The sequence below is a fragment of the Astatotilapia calliptera genome, chromosome 3 (genome assembly GCF_900246225.1).
Source record: "Astatotilapia calliptera chromosome 3, fAstCal1.2, whole genome shotgun sequence".
In the NCBI taxonomy this organism is placed as follows: Eukaryota; Metazoa; Chordata; class Actinopteri; order Cichliformes; family Cichlidae; genus Astatotilapia; species Astatotilapia calliptera.
In genome coordinates this window covers 12,103,817-12,122,922 of record NC_039304.1, presented here as the reverse complement: position 1 = coordinate 12,122,922, position 19,106 = coordinate 12,103,817, and the positions used below count along the sequence as shown (strand labels likewise).

Sequence of the window (19,106 nt, the reverse complement as noted above, 5' to 3'; positions counted from 1 at the left end):
CCGTTGTTTACAGCGCTGTCGGCCGTTGTTTTATTTTCCTTTTACATACTTCTGAAAAGAAAACCTAATTTCTGCCGTTCAATACTCAACAAATTATGCAAAATGCAAAACGCTTAGCTGTGTCTCTAATAAAACCGCTGTAACTTCAGAGGTAATGTTTATAAGTTGATTAATAGTTTTCTTTCATTTTTGATGTACTGCAGAATATTTTTATAAAATCCCAGGCCAGGAAAACCACCTTCATGTTTTTCTGTGTTTTATCTTGAGGTGCTTTGACACAAAGGCATCTGCTGTGACGCTAACACATTTGATAAAGTCTTGCATTTGTCAGCTTCCTTTTTATAGATACAAAAATATGTAAATGTACTGATCTGAATTATATTTCTGACTGTCAAAATTTCCCAGATTCAAATCTAATTGAATCAAATTGAATCGATTCGAATCGTGGATCGAATCGATTCGGGACCTTGTAAATCGGAATTTAATCGATTCTAGAAATCAGTGACGATACCCAGCCCTAAGTGGCCTCCATCATCTATAGATGGAAGACGTTTGGAACCACCAGGACTCTTCCTAGAGTTGACTGCCCAGCCAATCTGAGTGATCAGGGGTAGAAGAGCCTTAGTCATGGATGTGACCAATAACCCGATGCCACTCTGACAAAGCTCCAGCATTGCTGTGTGGAGAATGGAGAACCTTTAAGAAGGACAATGACTTCTGCAGCTCTCCACCAATCAGGCGTGTATGGTTGAGTGGCCAGATGGAAGCCACTCTTCAGTAAAAGGCACATGACAGTTTACCTGGAGTTTCGCAGAAACAAAATTCTTTGGTCTGACAGAGGGAGATCCATAGTGCTGTGTGATTTGAACCTTCAGCTGTTTAATAATGTTTGAAACTTACATTTCGGGTTTGCTTATCTTCTCCCAGAAATGAGACACGACATGCGTTTCAAACTGCTCAACAAACATAAGCAAACACACAAACTGTTTGTGTGCTGTAGAGATCACTCTGCATTTCTTCCACCGCTTCTTGTAGAGATCCGGTTCCCAGTAGTTCAATTCCTTGGAATTGTTAGTCTGCTTGCCTATTGATTCTCATCGGTTCCACTTGTACTTGTACTACAATCTGCTAATTTCAATTCATGCCAAAGAAGGAAAACAGTGGTGCAGTTTAGAGCGTGGATATTACTTTTTTGTGTGGAAACTGTATCCAGGGCAGAAACACAGCAGTATGGTGGTAACACAACTTCAGCTCTTTGCAAGCATCAGCACCAGTCATTGGTCTGCACAGATATGCATTATAATCTACAGCATCTACAAAGACACCTTCCAACAAACCTAACTGTTTGTAAAAGTTTACAATTTACTCCGAGTAGAACATTGTGTTCCAACAGTGTCTCATTTGTTTATTAATACTTATCATCATTCAGGTTTGCACATGGCCAATTCAGTAATGAGCCACAGCTGTCGTCTTTCTTTGTGAGTTTCGCAATTTGTAAAACTAGGCAATTATAATAATTTGAATGTCTTCTACTAATGCTACTTAACAAACTACACAGACATGTGGTTTAAGTTTACATAAAAATCACAGATTCAGACAAGAATAAGCCTCTGCTTTTAGTCCAGCAGCACTGAAGGGAGCTTAACTAGATAGCTCATTATCCTCATCACCTGGCATTGAGGTAAAACCAGAAAAAATAACCTGGCCCTTTTATTTAAAAAAACAACAACAAAAAAAACCCAATACAAAATCCAGCAGTTCAGGAGGCCGACCACATGGCCAGCAATGCTCCACTGGGGAACGACGGAGGTGATGGGACACCTTGGGCGGCTTGGCAGGTGCCTGCTTAGTGCAGACTTCTGGCTCAGGCAGACTTCTGGCTCATCCAGAGCAGGACTAGCAGTCTGCTCTGGATGCTGGTACTAGTGCTCATGTTGACGGCTGGCCATTCTCTCCCTGGGAGCAGGTACGGGTGCTGGGACTGACCAAATGCAAGGACTTGCAGGCTGGCTTGGAATATGAACAGTTGTATTATAGGAGCTAAGAGACCTGAACACAAATGGCTAAATTAAACAGTCGCACACACGAGGAGTAACGTGACCAGGAGCAGAGACAAACTGAGGGCTAAATAGAAAGGATAATGAGTGTATAAAAGCCCCCAAACATCATAGGACAAGTCTATTCTGTTCTTATACAGATGTTTATAAGTTTATATACCAGTTTATATGCTGTTCATTTAGCATTTAACCTTCTGTTAGTTTGAGCCAGCACAACGATGTCATCCAACTAGTAAGGTGGGCAGTTTTAGTGTCGGATGAGCGTGTTGGTCCAGTGGGGGTGCAGTGATTCCTGTGGGATGTGATGTGTGCGTGAAGGATAAAGAAAAACACACACACATGTGATTACAGCCACAGGATTTAAACTGTGAAAGAATAAACGGCCTCAGAACAAACCTCGAGTTTCTTCTTCTATACTCTGAGACAGTTTGGCCTTAAATGGTGTTGTGGCCGACACACCGGGGTGACCGTAGTGCTAAAGACTGAATCAGTGCCACAACCGTGTAAATAAAAATATTTCTCAGTAACCTTACAATCATAGGATCTCAGGCAATGGGCACTACCATTATATAAGTACCACTTCTGTTCTCCTGAAAATATTCATGAAGGTAAAAAAAAAAAAAGAAAAAGATCTATTCATCTATTTGGATTTATCTTTTTAATTTATTTCTAATATTTTTGTTCTAATAGTTTTGTGGATACAAAATAATATGACAGGACTTGAAGGAAAGTAACACATTTACTCTCATTTGGGGCGACTGAGGATGGATCAGATGAGTTTGCCACCTACCTTGTGTCCTCATACCTGGTGGTAATGGACAGCATGTTGCCTTATCAGTACTGGGGTCTTTTGTTTGATGGTTCCACAGTGCCTCCCTCTGGCCGTGATGAAGTATCACACCCCTCTGCGCTTTCTAATACAGGGAATGTCTAGAAAGCACAAACCTTTAATAATCACAGCTGAGATCATAAACTGTAGTTATCCTTCCTTCCTCTCCTTCTTCCTTCCTCTTAAGCACTTAAGGGTTGCTGGAGATGGCTTGAAGACTATCCCAGCTTTCACAATGTAAAACTCAGGGTACACACTATACAGTTCACCACTCATGATCACATTCCCAATAGATGATTGCAATTCCCAAAAGAATCAACAATTAACCTAAAAAAGCGAGTTGTTGGACTGTGAGAGGGAGCCGGAGCACCCTCAGAGAACACAACATGCAAACAGCAGCCAGCAGATTCACATGCACGACCTTCTTGCTGTGAGGCAACAGTACCAACCACTGCACCACCGTGCTGACCTTAGAGTGCAGTCGTATGGTGGAAAATGTTACTGTTGATGCTTTAGATTATATTACATACAGAAAAAAGTACTGGTTTATTATTTTGGTGGGCAAAAGAGTCAAGATTGGATCTAAAGGATGTAAATGGAGAAGCACAGTGTATTTCTACTCAGTCTGAACACTCGACACAGCCTCATTCACACAGCTGCACACACATGATTAGGGGAAACTCAACGTTCAGTATCTTCTTTTTTCATCAAAAGACTTTCTCTGTATCTCTGCTCTGTTTGTTTTTGACTTGAAACACTAAATAAAAGTTTTACTACACATCTGTCTCTATTGTTTAATCAGCAGCTGTAATACTAAACTGTCCGAAATTTAAAAGTCTACATTTAGTAGATTTAGAGATATTTATTTCACCACTTTTAGTTAATGATACTTTATAAACCTATTCTGCTGTTTAACAAAGACAGTATCATCATGTTTAAAGCACTTTTAAATCTGACAGCAGCACTCAGTTCTCCTGCACATGTGTGATCTTGGAGTGAACTGAAGGTTCAGATGCATCTCTCAGGTCCTGTGTGGAGACTTTGCTGGACTTTGTCTGTCTGTTAAAGATGTGATTTTCAGATGCTATTCAGCTGGTGTAGATAGTGGGGGTTTAGGTCTGAAACATCTTCTTTTGTCCTCCATTCATCCAGTTTCATAAGATAACTTTTTGGTACAAGGACTGGACTGAAAACGACTGAAAAGAAGAAACTTTGAAAGAGTTTTAGAAGCCTGGAGGAAAAGCAGTGCTTGTTTAATCAAATGTAATAATACACATTGTTTAAATGTCCCAAAGTAAAGAGATCTTTCTGTGAACCTTTGATTTATCACCGTCTTGTGGCAGCAGCTGGCTACTGTTATTTGCACATGTGCATTGTGGTTTTTTTATCCCGTTATAATTTAATACAAAACCCTTTAATTAAATTAGTGAGTTGAAGTAATATGTGAAATATTAGTGTTAGGTAAGTCCCAGAGTTCAGTTTATTGGACATTAGCTACATTTAATGAGAAGATATGAGATCCAAATATATGCTTATGTCAACACATGTTCATTTTGATGAAGTTTAGTGAGCAAATTTGAATCATCACAACAACCAAAATGTTAGCAACACATCATAAGTCATGGGGGGGGTGATGTCATGTGACAACCAGTTTGGCTTCCAGAATCGTGACACTTTTTACGCTTTCCAACATGTCTCTGAAAAAACATGCAAGAAAAGAAAAAGTAAAGCCCAGCTCTTCTCTTCTGGCTCAAGAAGAGAACATTCAAGTTCAGAAGATGTGCTTGGAAGAAATGCATGAGGAAAATCTCATGAACAAGCACAACAATTCAATTCAATTCAATTTTATTTATATAGCGCCAAATCACAACAAAAGTCGCCTCAAGGCGCTTCATAGATACAGAGAAAAACCCAACAATCATATGACCCCCTATGAGCAAGCACTTTGGCGACAGTGGGAAGGAAAAACTCCCTTTTAACAGGAAGAAACCTCCGGCAGAACCAGGCTCAGGGAGGGGCGGGGCCATCTGCTGCGACCGGTTGGGGTGAGAGAAGGAAGACAGGATAAAGACATGCTGTGGAAGAGAGACAGAAATTAATAACAGATATGAGTCAATGCAGAGAGGTCTATTAATACATAGTGAGTGAGAAAGGTGACTGGAAAGGAAAAACTCAATGCATCATGGGAATCCCCCGGCAGACTACATCTATTGCAGCATAACTAAGGGAGGATTCAGGGTCACCTGGTCCAGCCCTAACTATATGCTTTAGCAAAAAGGAAAGTTTTAAGCCTAATCTTAAAAGTAGAGATAGTGTCTGTCTCCTGAATCCAAACTGGAAGCTGGTTCCACAGAAGAGGGGCCTGAAAACTGAAGGCTCTGCCTCCCATTCTACTTTTAAATACTCTAGGAACAACAAGTAAGCCTGCAGAGCAAGAGCGAAGTGCTCTAATAGGGTGATATGGTACTACAAGGTCATTAAGATAAGATGGGGCCTGATTATTTAAGACCTTGTATGTGAGGAGCAGGATTTTGAATTCAATTCTGGATTTAACAGGAAGCCAATGAAGGGAAGCCAAAACAGGAGAAATATGCTCTCTCTTTCTAGTCCCTGTCAGGACTCTTGCTGCAGCATTTTGGATTAGCTGAAGGCTTTTCAGGGAGTTTTTTGGACATCCTGATAATAATGAATTACAGTAGTCCAGCCTGGAAGTAATAAATGCATGAACTAGTTTTTCAGCGTCACTCTGAGACAGCACAACAAACAACACCCGGCCCAGGCAGAGAGTTTTTTTACAGTTTTCCTCAAATGTTAAAACACAAAAGCCAATCCTGTAACCCAAATGACCAGTAGTCTAAACACATTTACTAAATGTAGCCACCATATACCAGTACCATAAACACATGTCACATGAAGACACAATTCACAAAACACAACCCTCTGTACTCATAAATCTAAACACATTTTTCCTTGCCAAAACACATGTTGCAAAACAACTCTGCTCATATTCTCAAATGAAAGCCCATGTGATGCAAAATGCTTGCCACAGTCACCAATCTGTGAACACAGGGAACACACCTGGCGTCAGTCACTACACACAACGACTCAAAATTGAAGACACCTGTTGCTAATGATGTGACCCCACCTATGAAAGCATAGTTTGGTGAAGATGCCAAACAATCACAATGGATGAAGGCATTCGAGCGTGCGGAAGGAGAAGAGCTGCACCCAAAGAGGAAGAGGGGATGAGATCAGAGGAGGAAGAGGTGAAGGCCTAAGAAGAAGAGGAGTTCGGAGTAGAGGAGGAAGACAAGGAGGCCAACAAGAGAGAGGAGAAGGTCCAGGTGGGAGAAGAAGACAACCTCGCACCATCATAACAGATGATATGTGAGCAACAGTAATTGATCATGCCATTGTCCATGGCATGACAATGGCTGAAGCGGGACGAAGAGTACATCCAAACCTGAGTAGGTCCACCGTGGCCACCATTATCAAGGCATTTAGACAACACAACAGGTATAGTACGCTATTGCTTTCTTTGTCACACTACAGTTTTACAGGCCTGTGAAAGTGGTCTGTTACCTTACATGTAGTTTTACATATAAATCAGTCAATTGACAACACGTTTCTTTCTTTAGAGCTGAAAGAATGCCACATAGAGGTGGGAGGGTTGCCATATTCACAGCGGCACAAGAAACCCTCATTGCAGATATGGTCCGTGAGAACAACTGCATTAGACTCCAAGAGATCAGAGACAAAGTCATTGCAGATAATGTAAACTTTGAGAACATTGATGCTGTCAGCGTGTCCACAATAGACCGAGTTCTCCGGCGCCAACAGATGAGGATGAAACAGGTCTACAGGGTTCCCTTTGAGCGCAACTCTGCGCGACACATAGGACAACGTTACGAGTATGTGCAAGTACGTATACATCCATGTCCACAGTACAGTTAGTGGACATACTGTGTTGCTTAGTAGCCTACATTACTTCTGGACAATACTGTGCTACCTGATTGACCGTTCTGAACACCTGTACGCTTTCCCATGTTCACAGAGGATAATGCAGTTGGACGCGATGGCCAGACCCCATGAGTACCTCTTCCTGGATGAGGCTGGCTTCAACCTCCAGAAACGAAGGCGAAGAGGCCGTAACATCATTGGCCAGAGAGCCATCACTGAGGTTCCTGGCCAACGGGGGGGTAATATTACTCTTTGTGCAGCTATGGGTACGGAGGGGCTTGTCCACCGGTATGCTGTCCTTGGGTCTTACAACACCCAACGTCTCCTCACCTTCCTAGAGGAGCTAAAAGACATCCTCCTGGACCGTCAACAACACCATCCTAGGCTAGCACATCACATGTATGTGATCATTTGGGACAACGTCCGCTTCCACAAGACACACCAAATCAGAGAGTGGTTCACCACCAACAGTGACCACTTTTTAAACGTCTGTCTGCCACCCTACTCCCCTTTCCTGAACCCTATAGAGGAGTTCTTCTCATCATGGAGATGGAAGGTGTATGACAGACAGCCATACACAAGAGAGAACCTCGTACGGGCAATGGAGCTGGCCTGTGCTGACATCCCAGTGGAGGCCTTCCAGGGATGGATTCGCCATTCCAGGGCGTTTTTCCCGCGGTGCCTAGCAAGGGACAATATAGCCTGTGATGTGGATGAGGTGATGTGGCCCAATGCAGCTCGGCGACATGATGCCGCACAGTGACTGTGTGTAATACTGTAAAATGACCGTGTAGACAATAAAAAAGACTTCACACCCTGATCATGTTTCCGAGAGTACTGTTGTGTGCGATAGATTCTGTTTTTGCATTGAGTTGTGTTACAGTAGTGTACGTACATGCAGGATGTTTTTATAGATTTATAGTCTTCATGTGAAACTCACAAATCTAAATGCCTAATCCTCTGCAGGGTTCTATGACGATCCGTTACTGTACAGTTTATAAAAATATGCATTGGCAGTTATGAACCAAAGAACCTTCTCACAAATTGAGCATTGTGTTTTCAATTGTTTTGCTGTAGTGTGTAATGCTGTGTATAGTGTTTACAGTTTTGACAGCTTCGAGCTGCTCTCTTGGTGTGGGAGTTTGAGTTTTGCAGTGGGAAGGTGTGGTTGTGTTTATGTAGCTTTAGAGAAGGGTGTTGTGTTTGGACATTGGGGGACCTGGTGGTAACGTTTGTGACATGTGTTTTAGCATTTGAGAAAAACTGTAAGCAACGAAAGGAGATTATCTTCCTCAGAGAAGAAAATGAGAGAAAGACTGCTGAAGTAGATAAATTGTTCAGCCAGCTTCTTGAAAAGGAAGATATTCAGAAGGAGAAAGAAATGAAACTCCAAGACATGCATGGAAGGAACTTTGAGCTCAAAGCAAAGCTTGATAAAGCAATAGAAAAACTCAAAGAAATCCTCCAGCAGAAGAAAAATGAGAAAGACAAGGACAAAAAGGATCAGGAGCTGCAATTAAAGCTTGATGAAGCTCTGCAAAAAAATATAGAAATCCTCCAAGAGAAGAAACGGCAGGAAATAGAACTCCAAAACTTGGGGATAAAATACAAAGCACTGCTTCAAGAGAGAAAGCAACAACCAATCAAACAGAAAGCAAGCTTGAAAGCGAGCTGAAAACAAAGCTTGATAAAGCACTGCAAAGAAATGACCAGATTCTTCAAAAAAAAGAACAACTGGAAATAAATCAGGGAGACATGCGGTGCCAACTCCAAAGCATGGAGGAAAAATGCAGAGTCCTGGAAGTAAAGCTTGACAAAACTGCAGTGCACAAGCAGAAATATCAAGAGCTGCTTCAAGAGAAAGAACAACAGGACATAAAGCAGAAAGAAGACAAACGTTTACTCCTGGACTTTGAGAGAGAAAACCAAAAGCTGCAAGAACTTTACAAGAAAATGAACTACAAAGCAACTGAGATGGAAGGAGAGAAGGAGAAACTGCAAAAACAGTGCTCAGCAATGCAGAGTCAGCTCAATGACATGCTGACAAAAAACACCGAACTCAAGGAACTTTCAAACACCTTGAAGTGCAAAAACACTGAGGTGCAGCTGCTAAAGCAGCAACTCGAGAAAACAAATGAAGACCTGCAGTGCAAACTTCAAGAAACCGAGAGGAAAAGTCAGCAGTTAGAAGACACTCACAACAAATTACAAGAGCGTTATACAGAGATGCAGGAGGCAAAGGTAATGCAGGAGGAAACATCTAAAGAGTTGAAAGGAAGGCTCAAAGACAAACAAGCCGAATTAGAAGAAGTGGAGAAAACATGCAGGAGACTTGAGAAGGAGAATACCGAAACAATCGATCAGCTGAGAACGCTGATCCTAGAGAAAAAGGTTCTCGTGGAAAAGCTCCTGTAAAAGAAGAAGAAACGCTTCCGCTTCTTCTGGAGGAAGGACACTCCTGCTTTTTCTACTCTTTCTACTTTTTCCACTGCTGATGTCACCTCGTCTTCCTCCACCTCTGTTCCATCGTAATTTTGACCTCCCCTCTCCTGCCCTCTCCCTCTCTCCTGACACCTTGACACCTCTCCCTCCCCTAGCTCCCTTGAACTCCTAACACCTGTCCCATCTCCCTTCCCCCTCTCCCTCTCTTTTCACCCTCACTCCCCAACCAGTCCCGACAGTTGACTGCCCCCTCTAGAGCCTGGTTCTGTCATAGGTTTCTTCCTTTACAGGGAGTTTTTCCTATCCACTGTCGCACCTAGTGCTTGCTCAGAGGGGATTGTTGGGGTTTTCTCTCCTCTAGCTCTTTCCTCCTTTCTATCCCTTTCTTTTACCCTCTACTTTAACCCCCCCTTCTATTTCCCCAAAAGCTTAATAATAAACACAATTGGCTGCATTTTAAATGTGTCTGATCAACGTCTTCATTCAAGAATGAATTGTCTTTGTCACAGAGTCATGTGTATTTTGTGTTTTCCTCGGGCTGGTGATCCTCACGGTCGTTCAGCCCAGGAGTCCAGATCATTCGTGTTTTAATCACATTTAGTGTTACATTTTAGATCACAACAATAGGATATCCACAATTTAGGATTCAGGCATTTGTCTTAGTTTGATATCATAATCATTCTATGATTGAGTCGGTTACAGAAGCAGCAGTTAGCAGCAATAACTTCAATTCATCAACATTTGCAAGCATTTCTTTATACACAGCATTTCTGTCAGGTTGAGGTCTGGACTTCCATGCAGTAGATTTGCTGCTGTGCTTGGGCTCATTATCCTGTTGCATGGCCTAATTTAGGAGAAGCTTTAGCTGTTGGACAGACGGCCTCACATTTGACTCTAGAAAACTTTGGCATACAGAGGAGTTCGTGGACTGCAAGGTGCTTTATTGCTTGTGTCTGCAGAACAAGCTCAAATCACCACAATTGAACCAGCGTACTTGACAGTGGATTTGAGGTGTTTAAGTGTTTGAGTGTCTGAAATACTGACATGTGAACGGCAGAATATAATGGTGAGATTTTAGTGCTGGTCAGATTGCATACGGACTGCACATTATCAGGTTTTACACTTTTGGATCTGTGACCATTCAAACACCAGACAGTACTGTTTCTAATTTCTTTGTGCAACTTTACAATCATAATGTCTGTTTTGGGGGTTTTTTTTAGGGAAAGAAGGGAAGTTTTATTTTTAATGATCAGTGTCAGGGATTAATCACTACAGTGACACAAAAAAAACTCGAATTATAACCATAATCCTGATTATCAGTCAACACAAAACACATTCAGAAGTCATGTTTTCACAGATTTATTTTGACATTACATCATATTTTTAAGAGGAACATTCATTAGGCTTAAACAAAATCATACAAAAGAATTTTTAACGCTTGCATATTGTTAACCTAGAAGCACTTTTAGTCTTTGTTAGGTTTATCTAAAAAGAATTTGGCAAACACCCTTTTTTGAATGTCATGCACTTGCAGGCTGCATTTGAGTTTTGTAAGTGCAAAGGTCCATTCAAACAGGTGGTGACATTACAATCCTTGGTTTATGTACATTTTGGAGCTTGTCAACATTCAGCATTTCCAAAAGCAGAATAAAAATTTGAAAGCTTGAAGATATATTTACATGTACATTTATTTTCCTTCCTTGTGGTCATACAAATTTGGCCTCTGATTCTTCTGACTTCAGATGTTAGTAAAAAAAAAATTGTTAATTAGGCAAAACTGTTTTTTTAACCATATCAGGAGATTTATTTCCCCTGACATCATCTAAACACAGCTCCTTTGCAATACTGATAAAGTTTCTCTGTACTTTGCCACATTATATTACAGCAGATCTAGAAGTTGTATCTAAATGGCGATTCTCTGTTGTGTTTCCCTGTATGTGTCTGCACATATACTTGGCCAATAAACACGATTCTGATTCTGATTCTCCGTTAATGAATTTGTATAAGGTCAAGTCCTGGATATTTTACTAACTGTAACAACAAACCACTGCTTCCTACTCTATGCATTATAATCTACAGCATCTACAAAGACACCTTCCAACAAACAGCTACACTCTATGATCTCAGCTAAGTTAATTAAAGGTTTGTGCTTTCTAGACATTCCCTGTAATGGAAAGAGCAGAGGGGTGTGGTACTTCATCACGGCCAGAAGGAGGCGCTGTGTAACCATCAAACAAAAGACCCCAGTGTTGATAAGGCAAGGTACTGTACGTTACCACAGGGTATGAGGATACAGGTAGGTGGCAAAAATCAATCAATCCATCATCAGTCACCACAAATCAGATTAAATTTGTTACGTTCATTCAGGTCCTGATGTATTTTTAGCTGCATAAAACTACTGAGAGAAAGATATTAAACAAAAAAAAGAGAAATCCAAATAGATTCAATTAAATGTCTCTTTTTTAACCCGTCATAAACTTCAGTGGTATTTTTAAGAGAATAGTAGTAGTTATGAAAGGGTAGTACTTCAGAAAGTCTGAGGATCCATGAGTGCAAGGCCATTCAGAAATAGTCACGTTACATCTTGACCCTGCTCTACTTTGTGAGTGAAAACTATGAAGGTGTGGATATTTAACAGTTTATAAGGTCCTTTCTCTTTTGTTTCCTTCTTGAATTTGTCTTTCAAGTGGAAGACATTTGATTTCAGAAGGGACAATAAGGCACAGCCCCTCACAAGCTCAGGTCGATGATGATGTGCTCAAAGATCTGCGTGTTTCCCTTGAAGCTCGAGGAAAAAATAAAGTCCCTGCGGTCGGTAGATACCACGGTGAAAGAGCGTGGGGCCTGGATGTACACCTCCTTAAAGCGGTCAAAGATTTTGTTGTCCTCGTCCCACAGGTAGATCTGTGAGAAGGTGTAGTCGCTTCCCAGAGCCAGATAGTAACGTTCCTTGAAAGAGAATGGCTGGAGAATCATGGAGCCTCGAGAGGGCAAAGCTTGGATCTCAGCAAACTGTTTGGTGCCCCAACGCAGAACTTTGGAATCACCGATATACCGCGTCATAGCCAGGTAGAGCTCTTCCTTGATCCGGAAGTGTTTCACAACCACTACATCCTCCATGTTGGGGATCTCACCCTGCAGGATGAACTTCTGGTTGCTCCGGCTCCACTGGTAGATCACTGGAACCTGTGAGCGGCTCGCTAGAATAAGGTGAGCTTTCCCATCCAAGTCGAGAAACTCTACATCCGTGTCGCGGTACCACTCGTGCAGTGACTGGTACGAATAAAAGCCATTATCATTCCACTTGTAGAGGGTGGAGAGGCCGGCTTTTGAGCTGTCAGCAATCACAAAGAACCAATCAGAGCCAATCTGGAAGGCCTCAATATCATTGGGCTTAGAGATCTTGGACACCTCGATATCCTGGAACTTATTGAACCTGCTTTGGTCGTCATCAAACTTGTAAATGTGGGAACCACCAAACAGCTGAGCCACAATGACAAACACCTCATTTTCGATGATGACAGATTTGCACCCCACAATGGACTGACCTAAAGGGCAGAGAAACAAATGAATCGCGTGAGAATGAAACTGGAAGCATTCTGGGAGTGTTTGTTAGCCTAATGTGTGATTTAGACTTCCTAACTTACAGTGTCACTGGAAACGCCCTTTAACCCTTCACCTAACCTTCCACGTAACCTGACATGCACCTCCTGAGAGATGTAACTACACGTTGGGTCGACACAGCCTTCAAGGACTTAAACGGTTAGAAGGTTGCGCTGCAGGATCAAGAGGGGTTTCCAGTTATGTCGTAAGTTAGGACACATTTCCTGCAGAAGGCGAAATCAAACTTTACCTGTGATGTTATCATAAGTCCTGAAGTTCATTTCTATGTGGTCCCACTGGAAAATCATACAGCTCTCTGTGCTGGGAGCAGAAATGGCCACGTAGACATCATTCTTATAGCTGAATGTGTCAACAGACAACGATTCTGAGGCAACAGACTGATGAAGGATGAAATCTGTGGAAAGGAACATTGGGAAATGTATTTTACACAAACCAACAAAGCCACGTTAAATGAATGCCCTCTACACTTCTTAGAATGACTCTGCTGAGTTCTCTCATCCTGATCTCAGCTGGACATGAGAGAAGGGCAGCTGGCTCAGGTGTTTCTCACCTGTGGAGACACACTCATTCTGCAGGCTGGTCATATCATTGAGGCGCTTGCCCTTCATGTCCTCTGGTCCAGCACACACAGCATCTGACACTGTGGCATTGGTGTTCTTTAACCACGTCATAAGCCACTTGGCTCTGCAGTCACATTCAAAGGCATTGCCTCGCAGGTCCCTGCAGAAAGAGAATATTGTATTTCACAGCCGAACAGGGAGAAAGACAGACTGCAAGAATTACACAGTACGCTATTTACCTATTACTATGTACAAACTCACAGCTCTATAAGGGAGTCAAGGTCAATGAAGAGGTCCCTGGGCAAGGCTTTAATGTTATTGTTTGCCAAAGACCTGGAAACAAATGCAGTTGATTATGAAAAGAGACATCATTAAATCATGCATCAGTTGTATTTTCAGTCACTGGAACATACAAGTGAGTCAGGTCCCTGAGTCCTCTGAAGGCATATTTTGATGTAGTCTCTAGTTTGTTACTCTCAATGAATCTGTGGATCAACAAGAAGAAAAAGAAAAGTATATTTTTGATCAATTTCAACATTTTGCCAGCTAAATGGTAAATGGCCTGTATTTATATAGCGCTTTACTAGTCCCTAAGGACCCCAAAGCGCTTTACATATCCAGTCATCCACCCATTCACACACACATTCACACACTGGTGATGGCAGCTACAGCTAGTAAACCAAATGGTAAGTGGACTGGTTCTTGTACAGCACTTTTCTATTCTACCTGAGCACTTGAAATCCTTGAAACCTGTCTAATTCAGACCAGGACTTTTTTCTGTGCATATTCTATTGATGTGTTTTCTATCAAACACTGACACTGATGGATACAACCGAGAGGAACTTGAGTATCTTGCCCAAGAATATTTGGCATGCAGACTGGAGCTGCTCTGCCTCCCTAGCTACAGCTACCAATTAAAAGAAGGTTCAAAAAAGCAGCTACACACACTTTATATAATGTACATATTTTCTTTTTTTACAATAATCAAACAATTTGAAAACATACAAGACAATATATAACGAGGCCTGTTGGGGGGATGTTGAGCGCACTTTCTATATTCTTGCTATTTCAGTTTCAGAAAGAATATTTCTGACATTGTACTGAATCTGGTGAGCTTTCCAGAGTCAATTTATACCATAATGTTTGTAAAGGTTGTGTAAGAGCTGATTGTGATCATAGCTACCCTTGTATTTGATGTTTCTGTTAAATAGCAATAACTTGATGCTACAGTCACATGTATTTGTTCTGGGGCAATGGTTCAGTGAAAGGCTTTGTTTATTTTGTTATTTGCAAGACTTTGGAATATGTGCATATAGACTCACCAGTAACGTTTTAGGTACACTTGTTCCACTATCATATGGCAGCTACTCAATACATTTATGCACATAGACATGGTCAAGGCGACTTTCCGAAAATCAAACTGAGCATCAAAATGGGGAAGAAAGGGGATTTGAATGTGGCATGGTTGTGGAGTATTTCAGAAACTGCTGATCTGCTGGGATGAGCAGGGGTTCTCTGGGTAGAAATGCCTTTTTGCTGCCAAAGGTCAGAGGAGAATGGCTAGACTGCTTAATGTTGATAGGAAGGCAATAGAAACTCTAATAACAACAGGTTAAACCGATGTGTGCGGAAGACCATCTCTGAACACACAAGTTGCTGAACCTTGAAGCGGACAACTGCAGAAGACCACACCTAGTGCCGCTCTGTCAGCTGAGAGGAACGGGAAACTGAGGCTACAATGACAGGGGCTCACCAAAAATGGACAGCAGAAGACTGGAAAAACGATGCCTGGTCTGATAAGTCTCACCTTCTGCTTTAACATTTGGATACTAGGATCAGAATGTGCAAGCAGATGAAAACATGGTTCCATCCTGCCTTATGTTAATGGTTCAGGATATTTACTTGGCACACTTTGGGCCACATCATCTAAACATCACAGCCTACCTGAGTATTGTTGCTGACCATGTGCATCCCTTTTTGACTACAGTGTACCATCTTCTGAAGGCTGCTTCCAGTAGGCTAATTCGCCATGTCACAAAACTCAAATGATCGCAAACTGGTTTCTTGAACGTGACAATAAGTTCACAGTTCTCAAATGGCCTCCACAATCACGAGGTCTCAGTCCAATAGAGCATCTTTTGGGAGGGGGGGGTGTACCCAGTAAAGAAGCTGGTGTACTTTGGTGTGATGAATGAAAAGAGAAACAAAGATTGTTTTCTAGTTGTACTGGAACCACTAGAGGGCGTGTAACCAACAACTGCCTACCCCACTGGAAAAATGCCAGCATCCAACAGAAAAGCTTCATTCCCATTAAAACAACCTCGCAAGTCTATTTTCACCAAACTGATGTAGAGAACTGAATATTCAGTTATTTTCTTTAAACTACTTTCATTAAAAAACAAACAAACAAAGAAACTCACAGGTACTCCAGATGTGGTAGCCCTGAGAATGCATCATCTCTTACAGTTGTCAGGGAATTGGAATTCAGAAGCCTGCAAAAAATAAGCATACAATCAATTACAGTGCAGCCAACTGCAGAAATGCAACGCTTCAGGCTTTTCTCTAAAACATAGAACAGATTAAAATGTTTCAGCTTCACAGTAACACAATCAGTTTGGTTCCAAAAGCAGAGCCAAATGCTGTAAGCACAATTATTAAAGCAATGTCCAAACAAAATTGAGTTAAATTAGTTATTATATTATCATATTTTATGGCCTCTTGTCATTTGAATTCAATGTTTTACTGAAAAAAAACCCACCCTACATCTTACCAAATAAAGTATTCAGCTGAGAATTATTGTGTATGATGACTTTGGCTAGTGCCACGCCTTTGTTTAGGCTGACATCACAGCTGTCACTTGTGTTGTAACAAAGCAGACTGATGGTTGAGCACACTGTAGGTACTGGGCAGCACTAAAAGCTCAGATTTGGGTTTCCATTATTTATTTCCAGGTGTGCACCATTTGAAAAGCCCCGGCTACTAAAAAGCTTAACCATGCACCAAACAGACTTTATAAATCATTACTTTATCTCCACTAAAGTAATACCCCATGTGCTGCAGAAGCATAAATGCTTCATTTGATTCGTGCTGCTATAACCAATGCTTTATGTATAATGACCGTCGTGACTCCATTATTGGCCTCACATAATGATGCATCTGCCATTTTAATGCCCAACATTTGAAACTGATGCTTTATGTACTAAAAGTAACTAATTTGAAATCTGCCCGATAAGAACCTTTACTTAAAAATGTCAACCAATCAAATCATTTTAGAAGTATCAAAGGCTGGCAAAGTATCCTTACAATAGCTGGAGAGATGGTATGTGGGAAAACATCGCCTCTTTGACCTCGCTGAAAGTCCCATTCACGATACTCCTAAAAACAAGGAGCAAGCAGGAGAAAGTAAAATGCTGAAAAGTGATCGGCGAGGAAACAGGGAGAAAAACACTGCATTGCTTTTTGCGATCAGCTCTTATTTTATAGGGTGTTATAAAATGCGCACAGCTATAGAATCATACTTGAGGCTGTGGCTCGAGCATATATTGCATGTATGCACTGCGGAAAACGTACTGTTCCATTTAAAACATATATCTTTACAGTGCAGGCCATCTACTCACAAAGAAGTGATTTCGTTGGGGGTCATTCTTGGGATATAGGAGGACCCGACGCAGATGATGGACTCCTTGGAGCAGCTGCATGTTGAAGGGCATCGGAAAGGCTTTTTTAAATGACCCGGCTGACACAGGCAGCACAGCGACACGAGGAACAATGCCCAAATGTTGAGAGCTGGCGGCATCTTTCCTGTCGGGCTTTCATGTGTGAGGGTTGCAGAGAGCACGGATCGAGGCAGATGGCAGCGCGCGTTTCCACCCTGCACCATGAAATGCTGCACTGGCTCCCTGACATCAGCAAATCAGCTGCGGCTCCCCTCCGTCCACTTTAAATATTTATTAAGTCAGCGCTCCAGTCTGGTAACTGTTGGTTAAACAGCCACACGCGGGAATTGATTAGACGTTATTAGTCAGCTTGTGACCACCACGTCTCTTCTGAGCTGATCTGTTTTTGCCCCAACGTTTCATATGTGGTCAGCGTCGCTTGCCTTTTTATTTTTTTGAAGATAGGTGTAGTTTATGGAGCTGTGGTGTATTATTATCTCCAAACAAGCACGCTAATTATAGATTTCAGAAATTAATTTCGAGCGTCATGTTTATCCCCAAGTGCATTTTGTTGCCAGTTTACACGCAATTTGAATGTTCTTTGTGTTATTTCTGGCAGTATTTAAACACAGCTGGCTGCTCAGTCTGAATAACACGAAGTCAAACCATTTGACTCACACGTAGGATGTTATATAATGTCGGCATACCGTAAGCTGTAGATGCTTCCTTCATATAGAAGGTCAGAGGCGCATAATTGCAGCACCAAGGACAGCGCCTCCCCCAGCGCCCTGCAGCCATCCTGCACAGGCTGTAAAGGAAACGCTGAGCAAATCACGAGTAAACAGCGGCTTTTTAAAATATCTGGACAGGCCAACATTTGATCTTGTTAAGCAGTAAATGCAGATAAGGATGGCTGCTGATCTGCATGTTTGAAGGAGTACATGCACCATACTTATCTGCACTCACTGCTTCACAAAATCAAATCTTGGCCTGTCCAAATATTTCAGAAAGGATGGTATATATACAAATGTTCTCAAATGTGCATTTATGACACATACATGTTAAATAACACAGATCAGCTAGAAATTTTGTTGCCAGTTTTCACGTAAGAACCTGTCTTAGTGACTGATTCAGTACAACAGAAGTCCCTGTGAACCCCACAAACACCAGTGTGAAGCAAGAAGAGCAGCAGTCCAGCGTAAACACTAGAGCAAATCCACTGTGTTCCACTGAACATGCAGACACAGGTGAGGGCTTTTTGTGACCACTCACTCCACCCTCTTTCCTTTTCGGCCTGTTGTGTCTGACCTGTGGGCACTGAGCTGTTGCTCGTTTCCAATCAGTGACACTAGCAAGAGCTCAGTGCTCAGTCGCTGGGTGGCTCTCCTCCCTGACACACTTTTTTGGGTTTTGGTCCCTCAATGGTTTGGGTTTTTTTGCATTTACAACACTCTGTGCACCATTTCTTCACCCATGCAGTACTGATGTCACTCACCATAGTTAGTTAAAGCAGATTCCTTGTTTCTTTCGTTTACAAGTCTTTTAACTGGCATTTGGTGCCGACCAAAGAAAGATGCTGAGGAAAAGCACCTCATACCAACTGTGAAGCACCTTTAAGGCTGAGTGACTCAGATTCAGTTCTGCATCATATCAAAGAGTGCCTATCATCTTTCTGAAGGTTAGACCTGAACCAGAAGTGGACCCTTAATTCCCACATTAGGAAACCCAGTATGGAATGATTCAAATGGAAGTGGAGGGTTCAAAAAAGCCCACTGAAAGACCAGGTTTGCACTGAAATGCAGTAAGATTAAATATGTAAGAAAACACTCAAACATCATGCACCTCAAGAGTGATCAAAACTTTCAGTAAACAGCCAGATTCAGCCAATTAAGCAAACTTTTCCCTGAACTATATTCCGCCTGTTTATCTACTATCGCTGCCCTTCTGGGACCAGTCTGCATATCTGCGGCCCTTTTTT

At 41.8% G+C, this 19,106-nt stretch overlaps 2 protein-coding genes across 3 annotated transcripts; one reads left to right on the top strand and one right to left on the bottom strand.

Annotated features, from left to right (window-relative positions):
• Positions 1-1,202: 1,202 nt before the first annotated feature.
• On the bottom strand, positions 1,203-17,571 carry lgi2a (leucine-rich repeat LGI family, member 2a). Of its 2 annotated transcripts, XR_003271828.1 has the most exons (9): positions 17,090-17,571; positions 16,776-16,847; positions 15,893-15,964; positions 13,886-13,957; positions 13,734-13,805; positions 13,463-13,632; positions 13,142-13,306; positions 11,395-12,836; positions 1,203-1,337 (listed from the first exon to the last, which is right to left on the bottom strand). XR_003271828.1 is itself a non-coding variant. In XM_026161821.1 (8 exons), exons 1-8 carry the CDS (start codon positions 17,350-17,352, stop codon positions 12,019-12,021), a joined length of 1,704 nt encoding a protein of 567 aa, XP_026017606.1. In that variant the 5' UTR covers positions 17,353-17,571; the 3' UTR covers positions 11,169-12,018. The 2 variants fall into 2 exon arrangements, 1 of the variants encoding a protein (XP_026017606.1); XM_026161821.1 differs by lacking the exon at positions 1,203-1,337 and having other exon boundaries at positions 11,169-12,836.
• LOC113018633 (uncharacterized) lies at positions 6,797-7,933 on the top strand. The gene is made up of 2 exons (XM_026161825.1): positions 6,797-6,807; positions 6,941-7,933. Exon 2 carries the CDS (start codon positions 6,947-6,949, stop codon positions 7,607-7,609), a length of 663 nt encoding a protein of 220 aa, XP_026017610.1. The 5' UTR covers positions 6,797-6,807; positions 6,941-6,946; the 3' UTR covers positions 7,610-7,933.
• Positions 17,572-19,106: the final 1,535 nt, after the last annotated feature.

What these genes read in the sequence shown, in the direction of transcription:
- LOC113018633 (XM_026161825.1), top strand. Translation starts at nt 6,947, where the DNA reads ATGCAGTTGGACGCGATGGCCAGACCCCATGAGTACCTCTTCCTGGAT.
- lgi2a (XM_026161821.1), bottom strand. Translation starts at nt 17,352, where the DNA reads ATGGTGCAGGGTGGAAACGCGCGCTGCCATCTGCCTCGATCCGTGCTC. An exon ending in CCCAACGAAATCACTTCTTT is followed by an intron (nt 16,848 to 17,089) that starts GTGAGTAGATGG and finishes CCTTGTTTTTAG; the next exon opens with GAGTATCGTGAATGGGACTT. An exon ending in CTACCACATCTGGAGTACCT is followed by an intron (nt 13,958 to 15,892) that starts GTGAGTTTCTTT and finishes GTTGATCCACAG; the next exon opens with ATTCATTGAGAGTAACAAAC.